The sequence below is a fragment of the Mastigoproctus giganteus genome, chromosome 9 (genome assembly GCF_048544385.1).
Source record: "Mastigoproctus giganteus isolate SK-2022 chromosome 9, ASM4854438v1, whole genome shotgun sequence".
In the NCBI taxonomy this organism is placed as follows: domain Eukaryota; kingdom Metazoa; phylum Arthropoda; class Arachnida; order Uropygi; family Thelyphonidae; genus Mastigoproctus; species Mastigoproctus giganteus.
In genome coordinates, this window is record NC_143583.1 from 152,369,257 (window position 1) to 152,393,915 (window position 24,659).

The window sequence follows — 24,659 nt, forward strand, 5'->3', positions numbered from 1 at the left end:
AACTGGCTGGATACGAGCAAATTTCCAAGCAGAAGGAAAAACACCTTTGGAATAAGAAAGTGAAAAAAGGCGGCAAAGAATAGGAGTAAGTTCAGGAGCACAGGTTTTGAGAACAAGTGGAGAAATACCATCAGGACCTGGAGCTTTCTTAGCATCAAGATGAGTCAAAATCCGTCTGATATCCTTTTAACGGAAGACCATAGGAGGAATTGAATGGAGCGTGTTGGGAATGGTGTGAGGTGTTTTACCAAGATCATTAATACATGAGCTGGAAGAAAAATGGGATGCTAGCAGGTCAGCTTTATCCTTGGCTGAAGTGACAACAGAACCATCTGGTTTGGACAGAGGTGGGAGCAGAGATGGGCAAAAGTTGCGGCCAATAGCTTTGGCAAGAGACCAGAATGCTCGGCTACTATTAGGGCAAGAAGCAAGTTTTCTACTCTTAGCCTGTTCAAACTCTAGTTTGGACTGATTAATAACTGCTTTACAATTGTTGCGAGCTTTGGAGTAGGCAGAAAATGAAACTGAAGAATTAGAAACAAGCCAATTACGATATGCAACATTCTTCTCTTGAACAGCCTTAGCACATTTATTGGAAAACCAAGGTTTAGATAAAGGACGAGATTTTAAAGTGGAGTGTGGGATAAAGGATTCCATTCCTGCAAGAATAAATTCACTGACACGATCTGAGCAAACGTTGACATCAGAAGTTTTGAAACAGTAATCTGACCATGGAAAAGAAGAAAAGAATTCTCGCAGGTCATCCCATTTTGCATTCTTGTAATGCCAAACAACACGAGGTTGGGAATAGCCATGAGATAAAGGTTCCATTGGAGAAGAGACAATCACCAAGTTGTGATCTGAAGTGCCTAAAGGACCTCTCACTTCGACCGTGTACTTAGAAGGGTTGTTTGTGAGAAAAAGATCAAGCGTATTGGCTGTATGATTAGGATTGTCCGGTATTCTTGTAGGTAAATGAACAATCTGTGCTAGGTCATTAGTAATTGCAAAAGCCTCGGCATCTCGACCTGCTGGGTCGGTGTGACTAGAAAACGGAAGCCAGCTGGAGTTGTGAACATTAAAATCACCAAGGAAAATTACCTCACTGTTAGGAAAGTTGGACTGGAGAAAGTCAAGTTGCAAAGAGAGGAAGTCAAGGAGCTCCAAGTGATTAGTGGAGTTGGGAGAATGGTAGAGACAACAGATGAATTTGACACAATGAGGTAGAGAGATTTTAAGCCAGAGAAGATCAAAGAAAGGAGATTCCAAATTGCCAAGTCTCTGACAGGGAATATCAGAATGGACACATGCACAAGTACCACCTTTGAGGTGAAAGGAATCATACAGCGAATAATTTGGGCATCTGAGATGAGCAGTAGTTGAATCAACCGATAACTGAGATTCTGTCAGAAAAGGAACATGGGGTTTGGCAGACTGCAAGTGGAAATGGACATCGTTGAGATTAGAATTGAGAGACCACGTATATTTGTGAAATGAATTTGGAAGTGCTTGGGAGGTTTAGATCTTTTCACAGATAAGCTTGCTCTATTAGTTTGACAATTCAAGGTGTATTCAATAGTAAGAAAAAGTGGGTGAGACATGCTGTATGAAGTAATAAAATTTTTGGATATGGGGCACACGTGGTAAGAATATACCCAGATCCTTGACATAACGTGGCCTCGACAATGCTCCCCGCATACACACTACTCGGACTCCCTCTAGTCACTATCTGGCAGAGTAGAGGTAGCAAGATTATACACTAGCTGATCCGGAGGCCTCCTAGAGAGTTACCAATAGGTTCGGTCCGGTGTACTAACTAGCGGCTGGCCTGCGAACACCGTTTTAGAGCTGTACCCTTGAAATGTAAGGAATATTGGATCTTGCCACGATGTTCATCATAACCTCAAAAGTCATCAACCATACTGCATGATGGAAGGGAAGGGTTGACCGGAACTTAGCTCTAGAGACTAAACATGGGTTCTACCACTTCAAGCCTCCAATAAGCAAAGTGGTGGTATTTCACCGGTTGATGAGTCATCTACCACCTAGTACCACCTGGTAACATAGAGGGGCGGCGTTCCTCCATGTGGTGTGGGTGCCACACTTCGACCCCTGCTTACTTTGGTTCACACCTGGGTGGTCACCCACCATTTACTTGTGCATGGAGGTTATACCCAGGATTACTAACAGTTACCGCTCGCTGCCCACTCGGCTACGGCCTCCGTAGCCGAGTGGGCAGGAGCGGGAGTGCAGTAGCACACGCTCTTTGAGTAGACCGGGGTTCAAGCCCCTGACTGCTGAATACGGTCGATCTGCCAACCCGCATTGGACCAGCGTGGCAGATTATGGTCCATTTCCCTCGGCATGAATTGTTGAGGTGGCTTCCATCCTGCAGTGGGTTGATAATGGCTGCACTTCACTTTTTTTTTACTGCTCTTTGAAAAAATTTTACCACTCTTCACTTTATATGATGCAAATTTCCAGTTAACATGATCTTTTTTATATGATATTTGAATTGCGCACTAAGCTTGTTTCTCATCCGACGGGCAATAAACAAGCATTTGTCCACTGCCTGCCTTAGTGTGTTCCATCAACCATCAGAAGTAGACGTGTTACTTGTTTGTCTCCTGCTAATAAAGTCATGAGCAGACTTGCATTTAAAATTCTAAATTTTAAATGCAAAAAAAATTTTAATTTTTAAAGTAGCCAGATGAAAATATTACTGGAAAGGCGATAACAGTAAAAGAACTAGATGAAATCTTTTGTATTACAGAGAATTCATCTGTAATGCTACTAAATAACACTGACTCGAATCTGTAAAACATCTTTATTATGATAAAATAAAATGTGTGCGTACATAAAATATACACATATATTTTATGTACGCATATAATTTTACATAAAATATTCCTGAAGGTCATGGACCAATTATAATTTTTCCTATTGATTATTATATTTGATTAACACATTTCTGTTTTGGAGATCCTCTTCCAATCCTCTCCCTTCATGAAAATCTTGATATTTTCCACATGAAACTTGATATTCAATAGTATTTTCCCTTCTCTTGATTATTTTGGAATATTCAGGTTCATTTCTGTATTATATCTCTATTTCGTTTTATTTTATATTTTTCAAATATGTTAGCATTTCTGGAATTATTATATTTTTTCCACTAAGAAATTTTATTCAGGTTTACAGTTTTTTATTTTTTTATTAGAGGTTTATTTAAATAAAATATAAATGCTCAAGGCATTATATATTTAAAATACATTATAAAACATCAGTGTAAATACACCACAGCAAACTCATAATGAAAAACTACATAAAGTAGTGTAAAGTCATCAATTTAATTGTACCTCATATTGTGCATACCTTCAACAACAAGTTACCATGTATTGCACTATCTTGAATAAGGAATGCTTCACTAATAGAGAAGACTATTGTTACTTATTTTCATCACCCAGGCAGAGCTGTTTCAAGGCTTATTGGCCTATCCTCGGTAGGTGGGCAGGTACCCTGGTGTTGCAATCATGCCAACCTAGTTGTGAAGTTATTATTATTAGCCGTATGGTGCAAGGAAGACTGAGGCTTCGATGCTGCACCAGCCAAAAAAAAAAAAATCAGAATTTCCCTGAGAGAGAGATAAAACAAGAGACAGAAGTAGAAAGAAATCACCAATAAAGAGAAGAATGATGAAATCCAGCTCAGGACCCTGGGTGTGCCAGGCCCATACTCACCAGATATTGAGCCCTTAGGGGTTAATTTCCACAATATGAGAGATGCTAAAAGGTGTGCAAGAAAATATTTAAGTAAAATATAAATGCTCAAGGCAAATATATTATGCCTAAATACACTATAAAATATTGGTGTAAATACACCATAGCGAACTCATAATGAAGAATAATAAAAAACTAATAGTCTTCTCTATTAGCGAAACATTACTTATTCGAGATAGTGCAATACACGGTAACTTGTTGTTGAAGGTAGTCGCAATATGAGGTACAATTAAATTGATGACTTTACACTACTTTATGTAGTTTTTCATTATGAGTTCGCTGTGGTGTATTTACGCTGATGTTTTATAGTGTATTTTAAATATATTATGCCTTGAGCATTTATATTTTATTTAAATAAACCTCTAATAAAAAAATAAAAAAAAACTGTAAACCTGAATCAAATTTCTTAGTGAAAAAAATATAATAATTCCAGAAATGCTAACATATTTGTAAAATATAAAATAAAACAAAATAGAGATATAATACAGAAATGAACCTGAATATTCCAAAATAATCAAGAGAAGGGAAAATACTACTGAATATCAAGTTTCATGTGGAAAATATCAAGATTTTCATGAAGGGAGAGGATTGGAAACGAACTTTAGAAAAGAAGGAAACAGTTGCCACTGGCAATATTCCACTGAGAGGTTCAATTAAAGATAAAAATAAAACCATTATATGGAAGTACTCTGAAGGACTTGCAACATGAGCAACAAACAAACCGACAGGTGGTGTTTGTTACTTATAGAAAATATTATTTTATCAGTGATCCATTTTTTGCCTGTATTGCAATAACTGTACTTCAGTATGGTTCTGTGCCTGTGTATTACCAGGCACAGAATGAAAGACCCCATTCAGTTGCTATTGAAATAATTCTGTTTCTTCTGCTTAACCTTGAGCTAAAAAGTAAGAGGAAAAACCTTTCTAAATTGAATCGGGAGGAATGAGTAAATGCAGCAGAAAATGCCAAGTATAAAGCAAAATATCTGTGATTGGTTCTTAGGTTCATAATTTCCCCAGGTCATTTGGAAATCTCAAGAAATATAGTATACTGTCAATCTTTGAAGAGAAATTTTAATTTTTTCCTTTTCCAGAAATACCAGTGAACTCTCATGATATTAACAACAATAATAATGATTAGAGAGACAGAATATTGCACTGATATAATTTTGTTATCTCAGAAAAGATATATTGCCAGTATCAATTGTTTTGTTCTTTTTTAAAGGCCATTATTTTTCCTCCCTTTTAAAAATTAAAATTTTTTCCTTGATATTTAAATCGCTACTTTAAATTGATATTTAGTAGTATCCTTCCTGCCATTGATTATTTTGGAAAATCCAGATTTGCTTCTGTACCAGATTTCTATTTGATTTTATTTTATTTTACAAATTTTTAATGTGTTTTTTAAAGTTAAGAAATTTAATTTGTTTGTGGTCTTTTATTAGAGATTTATGAATATTATCATGGGTGTATATTTCATTCCATCTGTTTAATTTTGAAGTTATATTTGTCCATTCTGTTAGTCCATTTCTTATTAATTTTTTGTTATCTATATATGCTCTGTGTGAGGTGGTTATTGAAGAAGTTTTACCCATTGCTTTATTTTGTTTTAGATTTCACTGGGTAAGTACTTTAGTAGTTCACATACATAGGACTATGGCCATTCATCCTTGCCTGTTGGCAGGTTGTTGAAATGCTGTGTCTCTTGGTTGTTTCTTATGGTGCCTCATGAAATTTGATGATTTTTCCCCGGATGAGATACAAACCTAGCAGATAAAGTCCTTCTTTATTATGTTATATATTTTTAATTGTATTCAATCATTTAATTCCCAAATCTAGCAACTGAAAAGCACATGCTGCAGGGAGACAAGGTTTTTTCAACAATCTGTACACACTTTTGTAAGGATAGTAAAAATTCTTTCTTTCTTTCTTAATGTAGCACACCATTTTGTGAGTAGATAAACAATTTTAATATCATGCAAGGGGATTGGAAGAAGTCTCATTTGTAATTAGTTTTTTCCATTTTGCAAAGTAAGTTAGCATTTGTTTCTTTCCTATTGTGCTTACACTACTCCCTAAAGAGAAGTATCCAACTATTTATATGAAATTTGTACCATTATGCATTCTGCCATTTCATTGTTTATTATCACCTTGCCATTAGTTAGATAGATAGGCACAATCAGTGAAAGGCATGACAGCCCACTGATGAAACATTTCAAAATTAAGATAGTACCAAAACTTAAACTTGAGTAAATTTAGAGCAAAAGCTTCAGGCTTGTGAGTGATAAAATATCATTGTGCATTGGTAGAAATTTCAGTTGTGTATATAGTAAAGAGCAAACTGAGTTTTCTGCAAAATGCATCAGTGTGCATGTGTTATTGTTAGTATTGATAAGTATATCTGTATAATTTTATTTTTCAAGCAGTTTCCATTTATTATGTATTAATATGTATTTATTATGGCAACAGTATGGTACATTGAACTTAAGCTGCAGCTGGTTTGTATTGAAAATTCTAGAGTTATTTTAATTTTTAATTAAGAATAGGATTTGATTCTTAATTCCTATTCATGCCATTATGTATTGAACTATCAGCCAGAAGGCTGTTTTATTTATTTATTTTTCTAGTGATGGTAAAAATTTTTGGCTTTGTTATTTGAAATTAAGTTTTTCTTTTCTTGTAGAGAAACAGGAGTGCCATTTCATAATTTTATTACTTGGAATGATACTAGAGTAGATGCACTTTGTAAAGAATGGAATTCTTCATTTCAAATAAGAGTAAGTTAAATATGCAATATTGAAGGAAAGCAATATTGTTAATCAACACCACAATGAACTTTTTATTTTAATGAAGCATTACAATATAATGATTTTTAGAAGACTGTTCAGAATTATTATCTTTACAGTGTTTTAATTTAAAATTTTTTAACCTACTTTTCAGAATTATGAATGTAGTTATCGGATAGCTCTGCTTTATTGTTTTTTCAATGAGCAGAACATGTACAGATCAGATAATAAATGACCATTTAGAAGTCTATGCTGTTAAGAGAGTTTCATGTTGGATTGCACAAATACTCTATTTGTTGCCTATCAAGTGATAAGATAATTTGGGACTACTATTACTCACATGTAGAACTTTACTATCTCCAGTATTTGTACTTTAACTTCAATTTTCTTAGACCAACTGAATAATTTAAATTCCAAATATTCAGTTGGTCGAAAAAAATGGCAGTTAAAGTACACTACTATATTTGTTCAATATTACTATATCTATTCTACGAATCAACCTTCATATGTAATTAACAAACCTTACAATCTGCAAAAAGTGTTGAAATCTAGTATGAAGAAATATCTTTTAAGTCATACATACACAATACTAGAGTAGTATAGGTTTTAATACCTTTTCTGTTTGGGGTCACCAATAGAAAAATTAAAGGGTCCTCTTGAAACAACATATCTTGCTTTCAATATTTTTTTCACCTTGCTAACCTTTGTATCACTGTCAGTTTTTGACATAAAGCCTGTTATGCCTTCATCATTGTCATTTGCAAATATTGGAAATATTTGAAAATGACAAATGAACAAAGGACCTAGAACTGATCCCTGGTCCAGTTAAAGCAGTAGTCATGTGTATCCACTCTTTATCCCACATCAGTTAACCAACCTTTTCTTCAGTTCCTTCTTTTTAATGGTCACATATACAAAAAAATTCTTTTGTATGTGTGAACCCTTGCATTTTGTGTACATTGTCCTTTGCCATCACATTTCTTATTTCTTGAATAACTTTATTACAGAATAATTTATACATAGCATAGCATTTGGTGTTTTTTGACAATTTATGTTTACCCCATGCTGTTTGCTGTTATGGACTTCATCATTTCACTGATTGTCCACTTTGGTCTAGACTTGAAACAATACTGCTGTAAAAATGGTTAACTTATAGAATTACTTCCTTCAGCATTTTCCATTTTACATTTGTGCTTGTTAGATTCATAAGTTAGTGCATTTGCATCACATCTACATGCATTTGAACTAACCGAAATTGTATAATGCATCATTACATAAAATTTCATATTGTGAAAAGTTTCACGAGTTTCCTTTTTCTTGTACTTCAAATAAGTAACTTCTTCCCCAACTATTTTTATTTATTCTCATTTCTTATGTCTCACTTGCATACCATTTGGCATCTGTCATATTGTGAAATAAGTTCACAACTGGGTTGTCACCTTTTATACTACCAGGTACCTACCCACTGTAGGCCTCCATAGCCGTGTGGTCAGGAGCAGGAGTGCAGTAGCAAACGCTTTTTGAGTAGACTGGGGTTCAAGCCCCTGACTGCTAAATACGGTCAATCTGCCAACCCGCACTGGACCAGTGTGGCAGATTATGGTCCATTTCCCTCAGCATGAATTGTCAGGCTCGAGGAGGCTTCCATCCTGCAATGGGTTGATAATGGCTGCAGTTTACCTTTTTTTTACCTACCCACTTACTGTTGAGGGGCCACTACCTCTGAAGCAGCCATTTGGATGATGGCACCCACTGACAAGAAGTAACAATGCTCTTCTGTATTATGGAACCATTACTTATTTGAAGTATAATAGATAGGAAACTAATTGTGAAGGTTTCACAATACAGGCTGGCCTCGATTAACGTGATTAATTTGTCCTGCGAGCGCAAAACGGAAACACGTTAATCGAATATAATAATCAATAGGAAAAATTATAATTGGTTCTTGACTTTCTGAATTTCCATAAAGAATTTTAAAAATACCTTTTAAATAACTTTTAACTGTATACGATGTAAAAGATACTGAAAATAATTATGGCATTAAATGTTTATTGCATAAAACAGCGGTTCCCAAACTGTGCACCGTGGAATATTTTAAATTTTCGAGGGAAGCACAGCGATACTCGACATCTGTCGGACACTGCGCGAACTACTAGCTCGAGGTAGTTCACAGTTTCAGCATTTCTTATTAAATTGTTTGGACCTAAGTACTAAACGAAAGTGTTAGGTATTTCTTTTGGTCTGGGTGTGCCTTGAAAAAATTATTATTATATATATATCATGGAGACACTAAGGGCGCCGTGAACCGAGAACGTTTGGGAACCTCTGACATAAAATACATAATGAAGAAATGACTGTTGCGGAAATATTTGAACAGTGTTGACTTTCTGTTTTCATCAATCAATTTCCGATAGCGGACAACAATCTTCTCTGGGCCTTGTCGAAATAAATATCGCAGAGACCTCAAACCTTTTGTTTTAGGTTCTCTGCGATATGAAAGATTTCATCTAATTCTTTTACCGTTATCTCCTTTGCAGTAACATTTTCATCTGGCTCATTTAAAAATTTGAATTTTTATGTAAGTGTGCATTGACTTTATTAGCAGGAGACAAACAAGTAACATGTCTTCTTCCGATGGTTGATGGAACACACCGAGGTGGGCAGCGGCAAACGTTTGTTTATTGACCGTATGACTCGCGGTAAGCTTAACGCGCGATTCAAATCTTTTTCAACAATCGCATAAAAAAAAAAAAAAACACATTAACTGAAAATTTGCATCGTGTAAAGTGAAAATTGGTATAATTTTTCAAATAGCGTTAACTGAACGCGTTAATTGAACTCACGTTATGCGAGGCCTACCTGTATGTGATATTATGTAATGATACCACTTATACAACTTTGGTTGGTTAATTTGCATATAGATATGATGCATGCACACTAACGTATGTGTCAGTTGGATTTTTCTTGCAGTCTAAGGCTTTTTAGCCATAAATTTCTTATGATATATTAGTATATTATGACTACTACTACCTGCTAATGGTTTCATAATGCAAATAAAAACATTTCTGTTCAATCATTGCTAAGAATGAGGTCAAGAATAATGTTCTCCTGTGTGACATTTCTAACATCTTGAAGGAGAAGCAGCTATTTATAGTCAGAATTGATATTTCTTTTAGTTGTGGTAGAAAACAATATCGATACAGGATGATTCATAATTCATGCAAAATAGTGTAATTAGCTCTTTCATTTGGGTAATCATATGGAGATCTTATAGAACCATGCAGGACAGCAGTTGTTAGTTTACACTTACACAAACTCATCCATATTGGTTTGTTTATGATGAAGCTGTCATGATGTATTCCCTGACTCTACATTATAAAAGGTAATAGTAGTAGTAGAGTCATGTGATGCAAGAAAGCAAGCTTATGTAGCATCAGCCAAATAAAAAACCATTTCACACATCCATTCCCTCTAAAAGTTTGTCCAGCTCAGCCTTAAATTTATTTAGGCTATCAACTTCCACAATGACAGGATGGAAGTTTGTTCTAGCAATCAACTACCTGCTGGCTAAAGGAAAATTTCCACACATCTATTCTACAACTGTCTTTCTTCAGTTTGAATTTATGTTCCCTCAGGTTAGTAATTTGAGCAAGAGGAAGAATCCCATCAGCATTTAGCAGCTTTCTCAACCCATTCAGTGCCTTATACACCTCGATCAGATCACTTCGCTGGTGCCTAGTCTCCAGACGCTTCAATTTGTAGGTGTCATCGAATATGATGAAATGACTACATGCATGTATTTGAGAAGGTGGATATTTTCGATATTTATAATAATTTTTTATAGTAACCTGTTATCATTATAGTTCTTGTAATTACTTGATTATATAATGATATAGTAAAAGAATTAGTACATTTCAATTAGTAATATTTGGGTTACATGCATTTTGAATCATCCAGCACAATGGATAAAATCCATAATTTACAACTTTGTAATAAATTTATTCAAATTTGACAGTAAGGAAAAAAATTCTGTATACATTAGAACTTCATAAATCAAACTTTCTGAATTTACCCTCTCTGAGGATAATTAACTGTTTTAACCATTAAAAGGACTAAGGGGAAATAAGCTGACCAGACTTTTAAAAAAAAAAAAAGCACCGTAGGTACTAAATTTATGCATTATGTTTTGTTCATTTTCAAACACTAGTTTTTTTCCCATTTTACATATTTCATAGATTGTATATTATTGTTATGATGTATTTGCGGCATGTAAAATCATTCATTTTGCAAGCATTCAATACTGGTATAGTAATATGTATTCATATCACACCATTTATACCTCATATTGAAAAAAAAAATAATTGGATATTTCGGCATCCATACGGGAGGTTGGATTGAAACCGCTACTTTTATTTCTTAGGAAGGCACATTATCCACTGGACCACCTGACAGCATGGGTTTCACATTTTGACTTAATGCTGACTGCTGTTGCTCTGTGGAGTTAGGAATCAGAGCCACTGTATTATCTAATAAAAGTATTCAAATTTAGTAGCAAAAAGCAATTTATTTTTTTATTCATTCAAAAGCTCTTTGCAAATTCACATTGGTAAAATTAAAAATTTGTTTTGATTATGTTGTTTGATTACTTGAGTTTATATATAATACATAATAGAATATGTATAATGCATATAATGTTAATGATGATTAGGAAAGTGTTGAAACAATGAGAACTCTAAATAAAATAACATTATTTTTGTACAGCTTGTGCAAAAGTCATCCAAATTATAGAAGGCAGTGATCCACAAATTGAAGAAATCTGCTTTCAAATGAAAATTGAATGACACAATTACATGTTATAATGAGCTGTATAAAATAAAGGTTGAAGTACAATAATCAACATTTTATCATTTATTCAACCCATAAAATCAATTGAAGTTTAATCATCAAAGGAACTGGATGCAAAAAATAATTTTGATATCATATGCTTGAATTTTAGGATAGCTTTTGATACTGTTGCTGCATATGGAAGACTACTGTACAAGTTGGAACAGTATGGCATTAAGGGAAAGTTGCTACAATAGATAAATGTATGGTTAAGTGGGAGAAGACAGTGTGGTAATCAGTGGACACTGCTCTTCGTGGACCAACGTTATTAGTGGAGTTCCCCAGGGATCCATGTTGGGCCCATCGTTGCTTTCTGTATTTATCAGTGATGTTGATGAAGGTATATCAGGCTTAATGTCCAAGTTTGAGACAATACGAAGGTTGATAGAGTTGTTAATGACAATAAGCATGGTAAACTACTGCAACATGATCTAGAAAAGTTGAGCAGATGTGGGCTGAGAGGTGGCAACTGAAGTTTAACATTGACAAATGTAAAGTACTGCATATGGGTAGCAGTAATCCCGAGTAATGTACCAACTGGGTGGTACTACACTCGGGGTAGTGGAGAATGAAAAGGACCTGGGGATAATTGTGCAGTCAGATATGGAATTTTCTGAGCAGTGCAGACAAGCTGCAAGAGTAGCTCATGGGGTCTTTTCAATGATATATAGGAATATTTTTCTAGCAAGAATAAGGAGGTGATTATCCCCTTGTATAAGGCAATGGTCAGGCCATACCTTGAGTACTGTACACAGGTCTGGAGGCCTCAATTTAAGAAGGATGTAGAGCTGTTGGAACGAGTGCAGAGGACGGCAACAAGATTAGTGAATGGAACAAAGGGTTGCTCTTACGAAGAAAGGGTTAAGTTTTGCAAATTATAGTGTCTGGAGACTAGGCACCTGCGAGGTGATCTGATTGAGGTGTAAAAAGCCTTGAATGGTTTGAGCATGCTCAATGCTGATGGGATTCTTCCTCTTGCTCAGAATAATTGCCTGAGAGGGCATAAATTCAAATTGAGGAAAGACAGTTGTAGGATAGATGTGTGTAAGTTTGCCTTTAGCCAGTGGGTGGTTGACTGCTGGAACAAACTTCCATCTGTCGTTGTAGAAGTTGATAACTTAAACAGATTCAAGGTAGAATTAGACAAACATTGGGAGTGAGTGGTTGGGTGAAATGAGAAGGGTGTGTGTTTCTTTGTTTTTTTGGCTGATGCTATATAAGCTTGCTTTCTTGCATCATGTGCCCTTGCTAATGCTAATAATTAGAAATACTAAGAATAATTAAGAATACTAAAAATAATTAATAACTCCACCTATAAATTTTACCAAGTTGTAAGTAAATTTTTCCCTGACATGAAACAAAATTCAATGTTCACTCTTTGTTCCATGACTTAACACAGTAAAATCTTGAACAACACAACAACTCTAACATGATTATGTATGAACAAATTACAATATGCAAATGACCTTGTGGAGCGAGGCATTATGTTTAGGTCAGCTCCCACATTATTCTGCATCACATTGCTATATGTGCTCTGGCAGTTGTGAAAGGTTTGACAATTTTAGTCCAGAACTTACTTGCCAAATCTTTTATTCAATGTTTACCCATTTTTGTATAATTTTTCCCTTAATATTTCAACAGAAATTTCTGCAGAATGCTTTATTAATGAATAAAATAGAAAAAAATAAAGTTATTTTTTAAACTGTATAATAAACATAGATATGCACACATCTTCTATAAAAAAAAAAAAAGAGTAAAATAAAAGATATCAAAAATTATGCATGCTACAAATTTTTGCTCGCAATTTCATCATTAACAGTTTTACTTACAAGTATCTTGCTTTAAGCATGTTACCAAAAAAAATTGTTAAACTGTTTTATTAATAGCATTAGCAGAGTCATATGATGCAAAAAAAGCAAGCCTACATAGCATCATCAAAAAAAAAAAATAAACAACCTTCCTGTTTCACACACCCATTCACTCCAAAAGATTGTCTAGTTCAGCTTTGAATTTATTTAAGCTGTCAACTTCCACAACGATAGATAGAAATTTGTACCAGCAATAAACCACCCGCTGGCTACAGGCAAATTTTCGCTCATCTGTTCTACAACTGTCGTTTCCCCAACTTGAATTTATGCCCCCTCAAGTATGGAATCTGAGCAAAAGGAAGAATCCCATCAGCATTGAGTTTGCTCAAACCATTCAATGTCTTATATACCTCAATCAGATCACCTCGCTGGTGCCTAGTCTCCAGACACTGCAATTTGCAGAACTTAAGCCTATCTTGGTAACAGCAACCCTTTGTTCCGCTCACTAATCCCATTGCCCTTCTCTGTACCCAATCTAGTAGTTCAACATCTTTCCTAAAATGAGGCCTCTAGACCTGTATGCAGTACTCAAGGTGTGGCCTGACCATTGCCTACAAGGGAATAATCACCTCCTTATCTCCAGGTCCTTTTCACTCTCTACCACTATCAGTGTAGTACCACACAGTTGATATGTTACTCTGAGGTTATATTGAATTTGAACCAAAATCATACCTGGGACTAGAGCAGCAAAGTTAAAGGCTCATGGTAGTGAGAGTGCTATGGCTTGGGGGAGAACTGAGGGGGGGAGTTTTTGCCCTCTGAATAGCCTTATGAAATGTACTGCTTGTTTGATATTTGCAGGGCTATCAGGAATGGTATTGATATTGCTAAGGGAGGGGGAATGTCTTTGTGTGTGCTCGATGTAAAGAGTGTGAGGATATTAGGTGTCAACTCAGCATTGTTATGGGCCTTTGAGAACAAGGTGGATGCCCTCAAAGGATTTAAATTGAAGGGCCCATCAAGCTCTTGGCTACCCACATCAATGCCAGAACTTGGACTTGATCATCAAGTAACACAACGGCAACTCCCAAGGCAGAATACGCTCGTTCCACAGGAGCTAGTTGTTGTGGATGACCTGCTGTCAAGGAAATAGGAAGTATATTGTGCAAAAAGAATAGGTGGAATAGGACTAGAGTATGGCTGTCAGGGGCAAAGGATGATGTTTACTTGGACTAGTTCTGAAGCTTACCAAAGACCATTGGGTGTGATTTGTTACTAGGTGCTCTCGAATGATGGATTAACAAACTTCACCGACATTTGGAATCCAGCATAGTGACTGTGCATCTAAGCCAGTGGAATTCTTCTTTAGGAAACTCAAAGAATTAAAGAAACATAGCAATTTGTTGCAGCATATAGCTATAGGTAGTAGCACTTTAAAGACAGTAGAAGCTTCTTATCAAGTATTTCTTCTAATAGCAAAGGCAGGAAAGCCACACAATATAGGAAAAAAGTTAATACAACTCGCAGCAAAAGAAATGGTGAGTACAATGCTGGGAGAGACTTGCAAGGAAATTAATGCTATCTCGCTGTGAAATAATATGATTCAATGCAGAATTGGAGATGCGGCCAAGGACATTAATGGACAGATGATTACAAGGATACACAATAGACATTTCTATGCTATTCAACTTGATGAATCAACAGACATTGCAGACTTATCCAACATTTTGGCATTTATTAGGGTGGAATGGAAGTATAAATGAGGATTTGCTCTTGAAGTGGAAATGAGCCGCTTCAAATATAATTTTTAAAATTCTCAGTGATTTCTTAAAGTAAAGTACTATTGATTCTGACACATTTTAGTTTGTCAAAATGTGTTGGAAATAGTGAAGTTCATGCTTAGGTGAAATCTGTAGCATCAAAAGCAAAATTTATTCATTGCTGCATCCACAGACAATCACTAGGAATGTAAAAAAAAAAAAAACATGCTATTGAGTAAAGACAGTTTTGGAGGAATCCGTAAAAACAATATACAGGTAGTTCTCAACTTTATGAGTTTATTCGTTCCTAGCGTGGGCTCATAAAACGGGAATTTATTTCCCATAGACATAATGTTAAAAATAGGGGTTATGTTATCAACAGTGAAGTTAGCTAATTAGTTTATGTTTAAGCAATGATTGATTTATCCTAAGAAATGAAAACATAGCCTGTAAAATCAAGCAAATTATAATAATAGAGAAATTATTTATGACTTACAAATGTTAAAGAATGTTTATTATTCATCATCATCAATGACTAAATGCATGCTCGTTGATCACTTATTATTGGCTCGGCACTCGTTGGTTTGTTGCACGAGGAGTCGTCTTCTTCAGAAATGCGTTAAGAGGCATTTATTTCCAAGATAATCTTCTCTTTTCTTTATAAATTTCAATAGCATGCATAAGCATTTTTTAACATAACGCACAAATTGCAGCTAACACGATTTTCGCGGAGTAACAAGTTTAGGAAGCTTAAAAAAAAACGGAATGAAGAGAAGATTCTGAAAATTTATTTGTTTTTTATACGATTAAAGATTTCAGTAAAGGGCAAACACATTTCACCATAATAACGTAAAAACCCACAGAATTCCAGCTATCGGTATTTTCACAAATGCAATAACATCGACTTTACTACCCATTTATAATTGCTTGCAGTAACAGAAAAGTCCAATAAGCCAGAAAGTGCAAATTGTTTTTATTGTTTTTATGGTCGTGATAACGATGAAAGTGTAGTGCGTTTAATGATTTGAATTGGTAACTAATACAATTTACACTATAAAAATGACCTTTTAGGGAGTTATATAGTGAAAATTTGAACTTCCGAGGTTGTGGATTGAATTACCAAAAAACAATGTGTTATTGGGTTCACATTATGATATTTTATCGATACGATGATAACGGATTAATATTATAAAGCGGTGTACACTGTATTGTATAGCTACGTGTGTGGTTTAAAATGCGGTATTTATGAATGTTTAACATTCATTTTTTGCAATTAATGTTCATATTTTCGATTTTGTTGATACTTGAAAAAAAAAAAAAACACGTAAACCCGGGAACTCGTAAAGCGAGAACTGCTTGTACTGTATATGTTCTTTTTTGTACTCTGGCACAGCCACCAGGTCAAAGGAGTGTTTACAATAAATACAGTTGTTAATTGCATTTAGCAGTCATGGGCTAGAACCATGGTTCACTCAAAGAGTGTGCGCTACTGAACTTTTGTTCCTGACCACCCAGCTATGTCAGGCCTCACTGTTAATAATATTAAGAGTTATAACTATTAATTTCATTAAGGCTTGTCCTTTGAATTCAAGAATTTATGCAGCTCCCTATGAGGAAATGGGCACAGATCACCATCAATTACTCTTCCATAATGAAATTTGTTGACTTTCTTGAGTTCGTATTTGCCTATTTGACTTGTGAGATGAATTGAGAGAATTTTTCTGCTTCAATAAAATTTTCAGTATTTGCATTGTTTTGATGAATTTTCTTGCTTAGTAAAGTTGGCATTCTTAGCTGATATTTTTGGCCACCTTAATGAACTTAGTTCATTAAGTTGTTAAAAGGAGTTGTTAAAATTGGGAGGAAGAGACATAACACAAAAACTGGCAAGGCTCTTCACAAAGTGCATTAGAAAAGGTGTGATGCCTAAGCAGTGGAATAATGCAATCATAGTTTTGCTGCATAAGAAAGGAGATAAATCAGAAATTAGAAATTATAGACCAATTAGCTTGTTATCCCATATCTACAAGTTGTTCACAAGGGTCATTACTAACAGATTAGAAAGAATACTTGATGAGAATCAACCGAAAGAGCAAGCTGGCTTTAGGACAGGATTCTCAACTATGGATCACCTTCACGTAATATCACAGCTAATGGAGAAAGCAAATGAATATAAAATACCATTATGCCTGGCATTTGTGGATTATGAAAAGGCATTTGACTCCATACAGCATAAGGCAATGTTTCGGGCACTGGAAAGACAAGGCATAGATACTCCATATATTATGATTTTGAAGAAAATATATGAGAGTGCTACATCCTTTATTAGACTAGACAAAGACAGTAGCAAATTTAAAATCGAGAAAGGAGTTCGACAAGGAGACACAATATCTCCGAAGCTGTTTACTGCTGCCCTTGAGGAAGCTTTCAAAAGATTAGACTGGTCGCAGAAAGGAGTCAATGTGAACGGAGAGTACCTAAACCATTTACGATTTGCAGATGACATTGTGGTCATAAGCCACGATCCCAAAGAATTAGAGGAAAATCTTAATCAGTTATGCACAGTTAGTAAGGATTTTGGACTAAAGATGAATATGGCTAAAACAAAAGTAATGATGAACAAGTATGCCACGGAAAGGGAAATAATGATTGAAGGAGCAGTAATTGAAAAGGTGGAGTCATATACTTATCTGGGACAAGTTATTAGCTGTAATAATGATAAATGGCTGGAAGTCAAGAGAAGAATAAATTTTGGATGGATAGCATTCAGGAAATATAGTCACATACTGAAGAGCAATATCCCAGTTTGTCTGAAACGTAAAATAATGAACCAATGTATACTCCCCACCATGACTTATGGAAGTGAAACTTGGGCACTCACCAAAAGAATGGAAGAGAAGCTAAGAACTACACAGCGAAGAATAGAATGAATTATATTGGGAATCAGACTGTTAGACAAGAAGAGAAACACATGGATTAGGCAGCAAACTCAAGTAAAGGACATTCTTATCAAAACTAAAGAACTAAAATGGTCTTGGGCAGGACACATAGCTCGAAGACATGATGACAGATGGACTAAGAAATTAACAGAATGGTACCCAAGAGGAGCTAGAAGAAAACCTGGAAGACAAAGACGGAGATGGATAGATGAAATTCATGAGTTTCTGAGTAGTAAATGGATGGCCAGTGCTCAAAACAGAAGGAACTGGAAAGTTGCTGGAGAGGCCTTCATCCTGCAGTGGATTGAAAATTTCTGATGATGATGATGAATGAACTTAACCTGAGTCTTCAGGAAAAATCCATAAATATAATTAAAGTTCAGGAAAAATAGAATCTATCATCACGAAATTAGATCTGTGGTCTTATTGATTGAATCAATCAATCTAGGAATTGTTTTATGATTTGGAGATTGATTTTCTTATTTTCATCTATCAGATGTTTTAATCTCAAATGCATCTTTCAGACAAGTAAAATGTGACATAAGTGCCTCCACATATAGCTGCATGCATACTTTTCTGTTTCTGATTCAGGATATGACTGGATTAGAAACCTCTTTGTGTTGTTGATAATTCAGTATTCACAATTCTGACATCAAAAAAACAAGTTAGCTTAATAGAACTTTCATGTGATAACTTTTTAAAGCTAGTCTTTCCCCCCAAAAGAATCTGGATGATTTTTGATTACACCTTCTTCTGAATACTCAGAATAATCTGATAAAGCTGTAAAGTACTTGATGACTTTTGCACGATATATGTTTGCGAAAGTGGATTTTCTGCACTTGTTGCACTGAAATCAAAGTACAAAAACAAGATGGAGGTGGAACCAGATTTACTGCTGAGACTATCACCACTTCAGCCAGACATTCAAACTGTGATATCTGCGAAATAGCACCAGCCATCTCATTGAGTGATTATATATACCTATATATAGATGGTACTCCCCCTTATTATTTGGATGTTTTTTTTTTCTTTCCATAATTTACCTTTCATATTAATGTCACTTTCATTGTTTTATTTAAGTAATTTCATTTTTAATTCATATTTATTGTAAATTTTTTATTATTATCATCCAAAAGTATAATTTCCTAATTGTATTTTGTACACTGGGGTAAATGTATGAGGGGACAGATTTTCTTCAATTTCACCCAAATGAAGGTGTTTATCAACTTATTTCCACCTACTTAATTGCAATATACAGTCCATTCCGGTTATTTGGGACACATTGGGACTAGTACATTTTGGCCCAATTAAGCAGCTGCCCCAATTATCCGAAGTTTCACGTAAATAGTTAAAAATACAATGTACCCCCCCCCCCTTTTACAATTAGTTAACTGTACAATCAAATCACATTACAACGAACTTAACATAGTAAAATACCATTCACTATACGATGTGCAGTAAGTGCCAGTCATTGTGATCGCATTTGTGAATTGAATTTTAATTCTATTAAACAGCGATTCTAATTAGCAAAAATAGGAGGAATATTATTCACAGGCTATAGAAGCAAAGATATATTAAGCACAAATTTACCCTTTATTACCTTACCAATTAAAAAATTAAATGATACATGAAAATCGGAAGAATATACATGATAATTGGAATAATTAATATGTACATACGAACTAGTTGACATTTCTGTTCACTGGCATTTGTGGGTGGAGGGATTAAAATTTAAAACAGTAAAAAGATAAGCAATCAATAACAAAGAACACAGCACACACAAATTGCAAGAGAATCGAGTAACGAGTTACAAAGCTTTAAAAATAGGAATGAAGAGAAGATCTGAAAATTAATTTTTTTATATGATAGAAGATTTCATGGAAGTGTAAACACATTTCACCATAATAACCCACAGAATTCCAGCTCTCAGTATTATCGCAAATTCGGTAAGATCGAGTTTACTGTCCATTTATGATAGATTTCACTAACAGAAAATCCCAGTAAACGGGTGACTGCTAATTGTTTTTATTGTTTTATGGTTGTGACCTCCGGAATTTCGACCGAACCATGTGGTACCGTCAGAGACAATCGTAGGGTAATCTCCAGTGCTGCGGTCTCCTGCCCCGATTAAACGGCATGCTGTCCCAATTAAGCGAAGTAAACCCTTGCTATTTTTTCGATTGGTTTCTGTTTTTTAAGATTTGCCCCAAATAAACAGCTGCCCCGATTAACCGGTAATATGTACATATGAACATTCATATGTCCAAATAATCGGAATCCAATGTATTTATTATGAAGATTTGCACTATTTTTTAAATCTATGTATTCTTTTGATTATTAAAAAGTGATTTTATTTAAAATGGTGACTGAGTTTAGCATTAAGTGTTTCAATAATTAAAAAAGCCTATTGGCATGTAGAGGAAGAGAGATCGTGAAATGTTTTTAAGTTAAGAAGGATTATACTCAAAGGATGGAAACCACTGGTTTAGATTATGCGTAAGAAGGATGAAAGAAGAATAGCAGCTGCAGAGATGATTTATGAGAAGTGCTGGCTATACCAGACGTGATAAAAAAAAAAACAAAAAAAAAAAACCCCTAGATATAATGGAAGAACTAAAGATAAAAAACAATAATCGAACACATACGTGATAGGAGAAGATGAAGAGATAATGTGCAGAGAATGGCTAGTCAAAGATTCCAAAATAAATACTACATTATAAACCTCCTGGGAAGAGCCGTTGTCAGAAGATGGTATGACTAGCAGGCTCCAATGCCTAACAGTTATACGGATGAAAAAGAATACGAAAAAATAATGTAAAATTTTATGTACAGCTATATCATTTGTTTAACAACTCTAAAATCTGAAGATAAATCAAATTAAAGTGTTAACTTAATCGAGGAGAGGAAATTGTAAGTTTGGATGCGTTCAGGATCGGACGGACTGCACATCTGTAATTAAGGTTTAATCACTTCCCACTTGAATTGTTTGTAGGTAAATATGGATGACAAAGAAGTTCCTCAGAAAATAGAATTTCAGTGCGATATATTGATAATACAGGGATTGCTACCTGAATGATAGTTTTCTAGATATAGTATCACAGACAAAGTGTAATATAAAAAAAGACCTGGGGGAGTAATTGTGCAGTTAGATATGAAATTCTCTGAACAGTGCAGACAGGCTGCCAAGATTGCTCATGGAGTTTTGTCAGTGATGTACAGAAACTTTACTAGCAGAGATAAAAGTTCTCTTACCAAGAAAGGTTTGCATAAATTCAAGTTGAGGAAGGATTGTTGCAGGATAGATGCACAGGAGTTTGACTTCAGTCAGCGGGTGTTTGATTGTTGGAACAAACTTCCGTCTGTTGTTGCGGAAGTAGGTGGTATGAGTAAATTCAAGGAAGAACTAGCCAAATTCTTAGAGGGTATGGATAAGCGAAGTGTGTAGTTTTTTTTTTTTTTGGTTGATGCTTTATATGCTTGCTTTCTTGTGTCATTTGCCACTACTAATACTAAAATACAGTAATGCAGTGGTTGTCAAAGTGTGATCCACAAACCCCTGCAGATTCCTCAGACCCAGGAATCCCCAGGGGATCAATGTCAAAACTGTTTTCATAATAATATTTTAAGACCATTAGGAGTTTTGGTGTAGTATCAAAGGAGAATATCCATAGTTATCTGAAAAGGCTATTAAAATACTCCTCCCTTTTCCAACTACCTATCTGTGTGAGGCCAGATTTTCTTTATATACTTCAATGAAAATAACACATCGCAACAGATTGAATGCAGAAGTAGCTATGAGAATCTAGCTGTTTTCTATTAAGCCAGACATTAAAGAGATTTGCAAAAATGTAAAAGAATGCCACTCTTCTCACTAATTTTTTTTTTTTTTGTTTTGGAAAATGTAGTTATTTTTCATAAAAAATATGTTATTTATGTTAACATGTAATGGGTTTATTATTGTTATTTTTAAATGAATTAATATATAAATATTTAAAAAATTTCTCAGTTTAAATTTCTAATGCAATAAATATCAATAGATATAACTCACATAAACAAAAGCTCTTTGGGGGTCCTCAATAATTTTTAAGAGTGTAAAGGGATCCTGAGACCAAAAAAGTTTGAGAACCAGAAAAGAGTAATGCAGTAGCTATTGATAAAGTTCTTAAGTAAACCATGATGAATTTTGGTTGGCTTTTAGTGTAGAACACCAAACTACTTCAGTTAATCTTTAATGAAGATTAAATGAAGTAGTTTGGCAATATAATCTTTATAAGTTTCTATAAGTTTTTCTGATAAAAATGTATGGGGGAATTGAAGTTTTAGTGTATATTGTTGCAAATGCATCAAAGTGTTGTAATTATTCAACTTTTTTTTTTTTTTGTATTGTTATTTAAATAGAATAAAGATCAAAAAATATACCGTATTTCCCCATGTATAAGACGCACCTTTTTTCGAAAAATTTGGGGTCTAAAAACTGGGTGCTCCTGCATCTATTATCCTGTAAAGGAATAATAGATGCAGAAGCACCCAGTATCTGCATCTATTATTCCTGTAAAGGAATAAGAGATGCAGAATTAAAGTGGGATCAGCTTTGTCACCTGAATTCCACACTTCAAAAGGCTTATTACAAGGTTGTTGCATGTCACCAACACTTTTCAAAATTTATATCGACATCTGCCTAAGATCCTGGTCAAAAAAACGTAATAAAATGGGATTGCCGATTAATAAGAATGCCTTTATTCACAATTTACTTTTTGCAGATGATCAGGTGGTGATAGCACAAGACTTAGAAGATGCAAAGTATGCATGTCGTCAATTGTTTGAGGAATATAAACAATGGGGTCTAAAAATCAATTTTAGCAAGACTGAAATGTTGTCTTCAGGGCCAGGACACGTTCTAAATATTGCAGGTTTTAAAATCAAACAAGTCGATAAATTCAAATATTTGGGATCAATCTTACAAAGTGATGGATCATCCCAAGCAGAGATCAATAAGAGAATTACAGATGGCAGAAAGGCTATTGGCATGTTAAACTCTGTTCTGTGGAGCAAAAATATCCTAAATAAAACAAAGAAACTTATATTTCAAACGATTGTACAAAGTCTTCTATTGTATGGAGCGGAAACCTGGACATTGAATAGGCAAGCAGCAAACAAATTGCTCTCCACAGAAATGGATTTTTGGAGACGCTCAGCAGGAACTTCTAGAAGAGACAGAAAACGGAATGAAGACATAAGGGAAAAAATGGAAGTGAAAAGGACTATTATTGACACCATCAAAGAAAAGCATCTAACATGGTATGTACATGTAAAACGGATGCAAGAAAACAGATATCCAAAGGCTATCCTGGAATGGATACCTCCTGGAAGAAGGAGAAGAGGAAGACCTAGGAGGACATGGATGGATGGAGTACGGGAGTGCATGACAGCCCGAGGCTTAACTGACCAAGACACCTTGAACCGCACTTTATGGCGGGAAAAAATTCTTAACAAGAAATAACTTGTAGGCTGAGGAAACCCATTGTAAATGGAAACACTTCTCTTGAAGAAGAAGAAAACTGGGTGCGTCTTATACAGTGGTTGTAGATTTTTTTACTTGCATTTCCCGCTTTTTTGCGCTTGTTGTCGTTGCGCTCATTGTTTCGCACTTGTTACCGGTATATTAGGTTACGTTTTGCCACGTTCTGCCCAGAAATGGCTCAGAAAAGATTTTCGTACAGTGCTGAATTCAAGTAATGAGGAGTTGTATGAATTTTATGATGAATAAAACTTGAGTTCAATAACTTTATGTAATACATTTTTTTTTTCAAATTTCGTGCCCTAAAATTTAGGTGCGTCTTATACATGGGGAAATACGGTATATATAGAGGAACTCCCCAACTTACATAAGAGTTGCGTTCTGCGAAACGCTACGTAAGTCAGAATTTCCCCCATTCTTGTGCAGCACTTGAAACTGTGCTCACTAAATTGATTGAATCAAAAATGAAATGTTCAATGGACATGTAAATAGAATTATTTATTGTATTTATTCAATTTTTTATTTCATGCGCAGGAAAAATTACAAAAGCATGCGATTTAAAAAAATTTTAAAATTATAAAATTACAAAAAAAGAGAGAGACAGGCATAGCATCAGTAAGTTTTCAAGCATCGTTGCCAGAATTGACGTCTTCAGCTGATAAGTACACCACTACGGAGGTTGAGGGCTGTGGAGATTTAGAAGGGGGTCAGCTGCTCAACCTTACAAAAGAACATATTAATGGATGACTAGATGGTGGCCTTTTTATTTTCATCGTAGATTTCTTTGTAGCAAGAAAGCGAGTTTATCATTCACCCCTCTGTTAACTTTTAAGAATCGTTCACTGTCAGGATCCATCTTAAACCTCGCCATTTCCGATGCAATTTCACAAAATGCCATTGCCATCTCTCTCTCTCTGGTGATGGAGCGTCTTGGCTCCTCATTTGGTTCATCTTGAGCTTCGTCAGCATGTTCTTCTTTCACTATTGCTGCCTGCAAATGCCGTGGGCATATTTTCTTCCACGCACCATTTAAAAAACTTTTAGTAATTTCTGCTCAGGCCTTATTAATATTTAAGATGGCGTAGTAAATATTGTAAGATTTCCAAAAGTCTCTTAACACAATTTTTTTCTCATCTACTGCAGACAGTGCCTGAGCAAATGTTGTGCATAAATAGTATGCTTTTAAAT

At 34.9% G+C, this 24,659-nt stretch overlaps 1 protein-coding gene across 1 annotated transcript in view; it reads left to right on the top strand.

Moving 5' to 3' along the window:
* LOC150080822 (glycerol kinase 5) overlaps nucleotides 1-24,659 on the top strand; it is a 376,684-nt gene that overhangs the window by 142,613 nt on the left and 209,412 nt on the right. Inside the window, exon 6 of the mRNA XM_090382163.1 lies at nucleotides 6,460-6,553. Within this exon, the coding sequence (XP_090238289.1) occupies nucleotides 6,460-6,553 (94 nt within the window). The remainder of the gene's footprint in view (nucleotides 1-6,459; nucleotides 6,554-24,659) is intronic.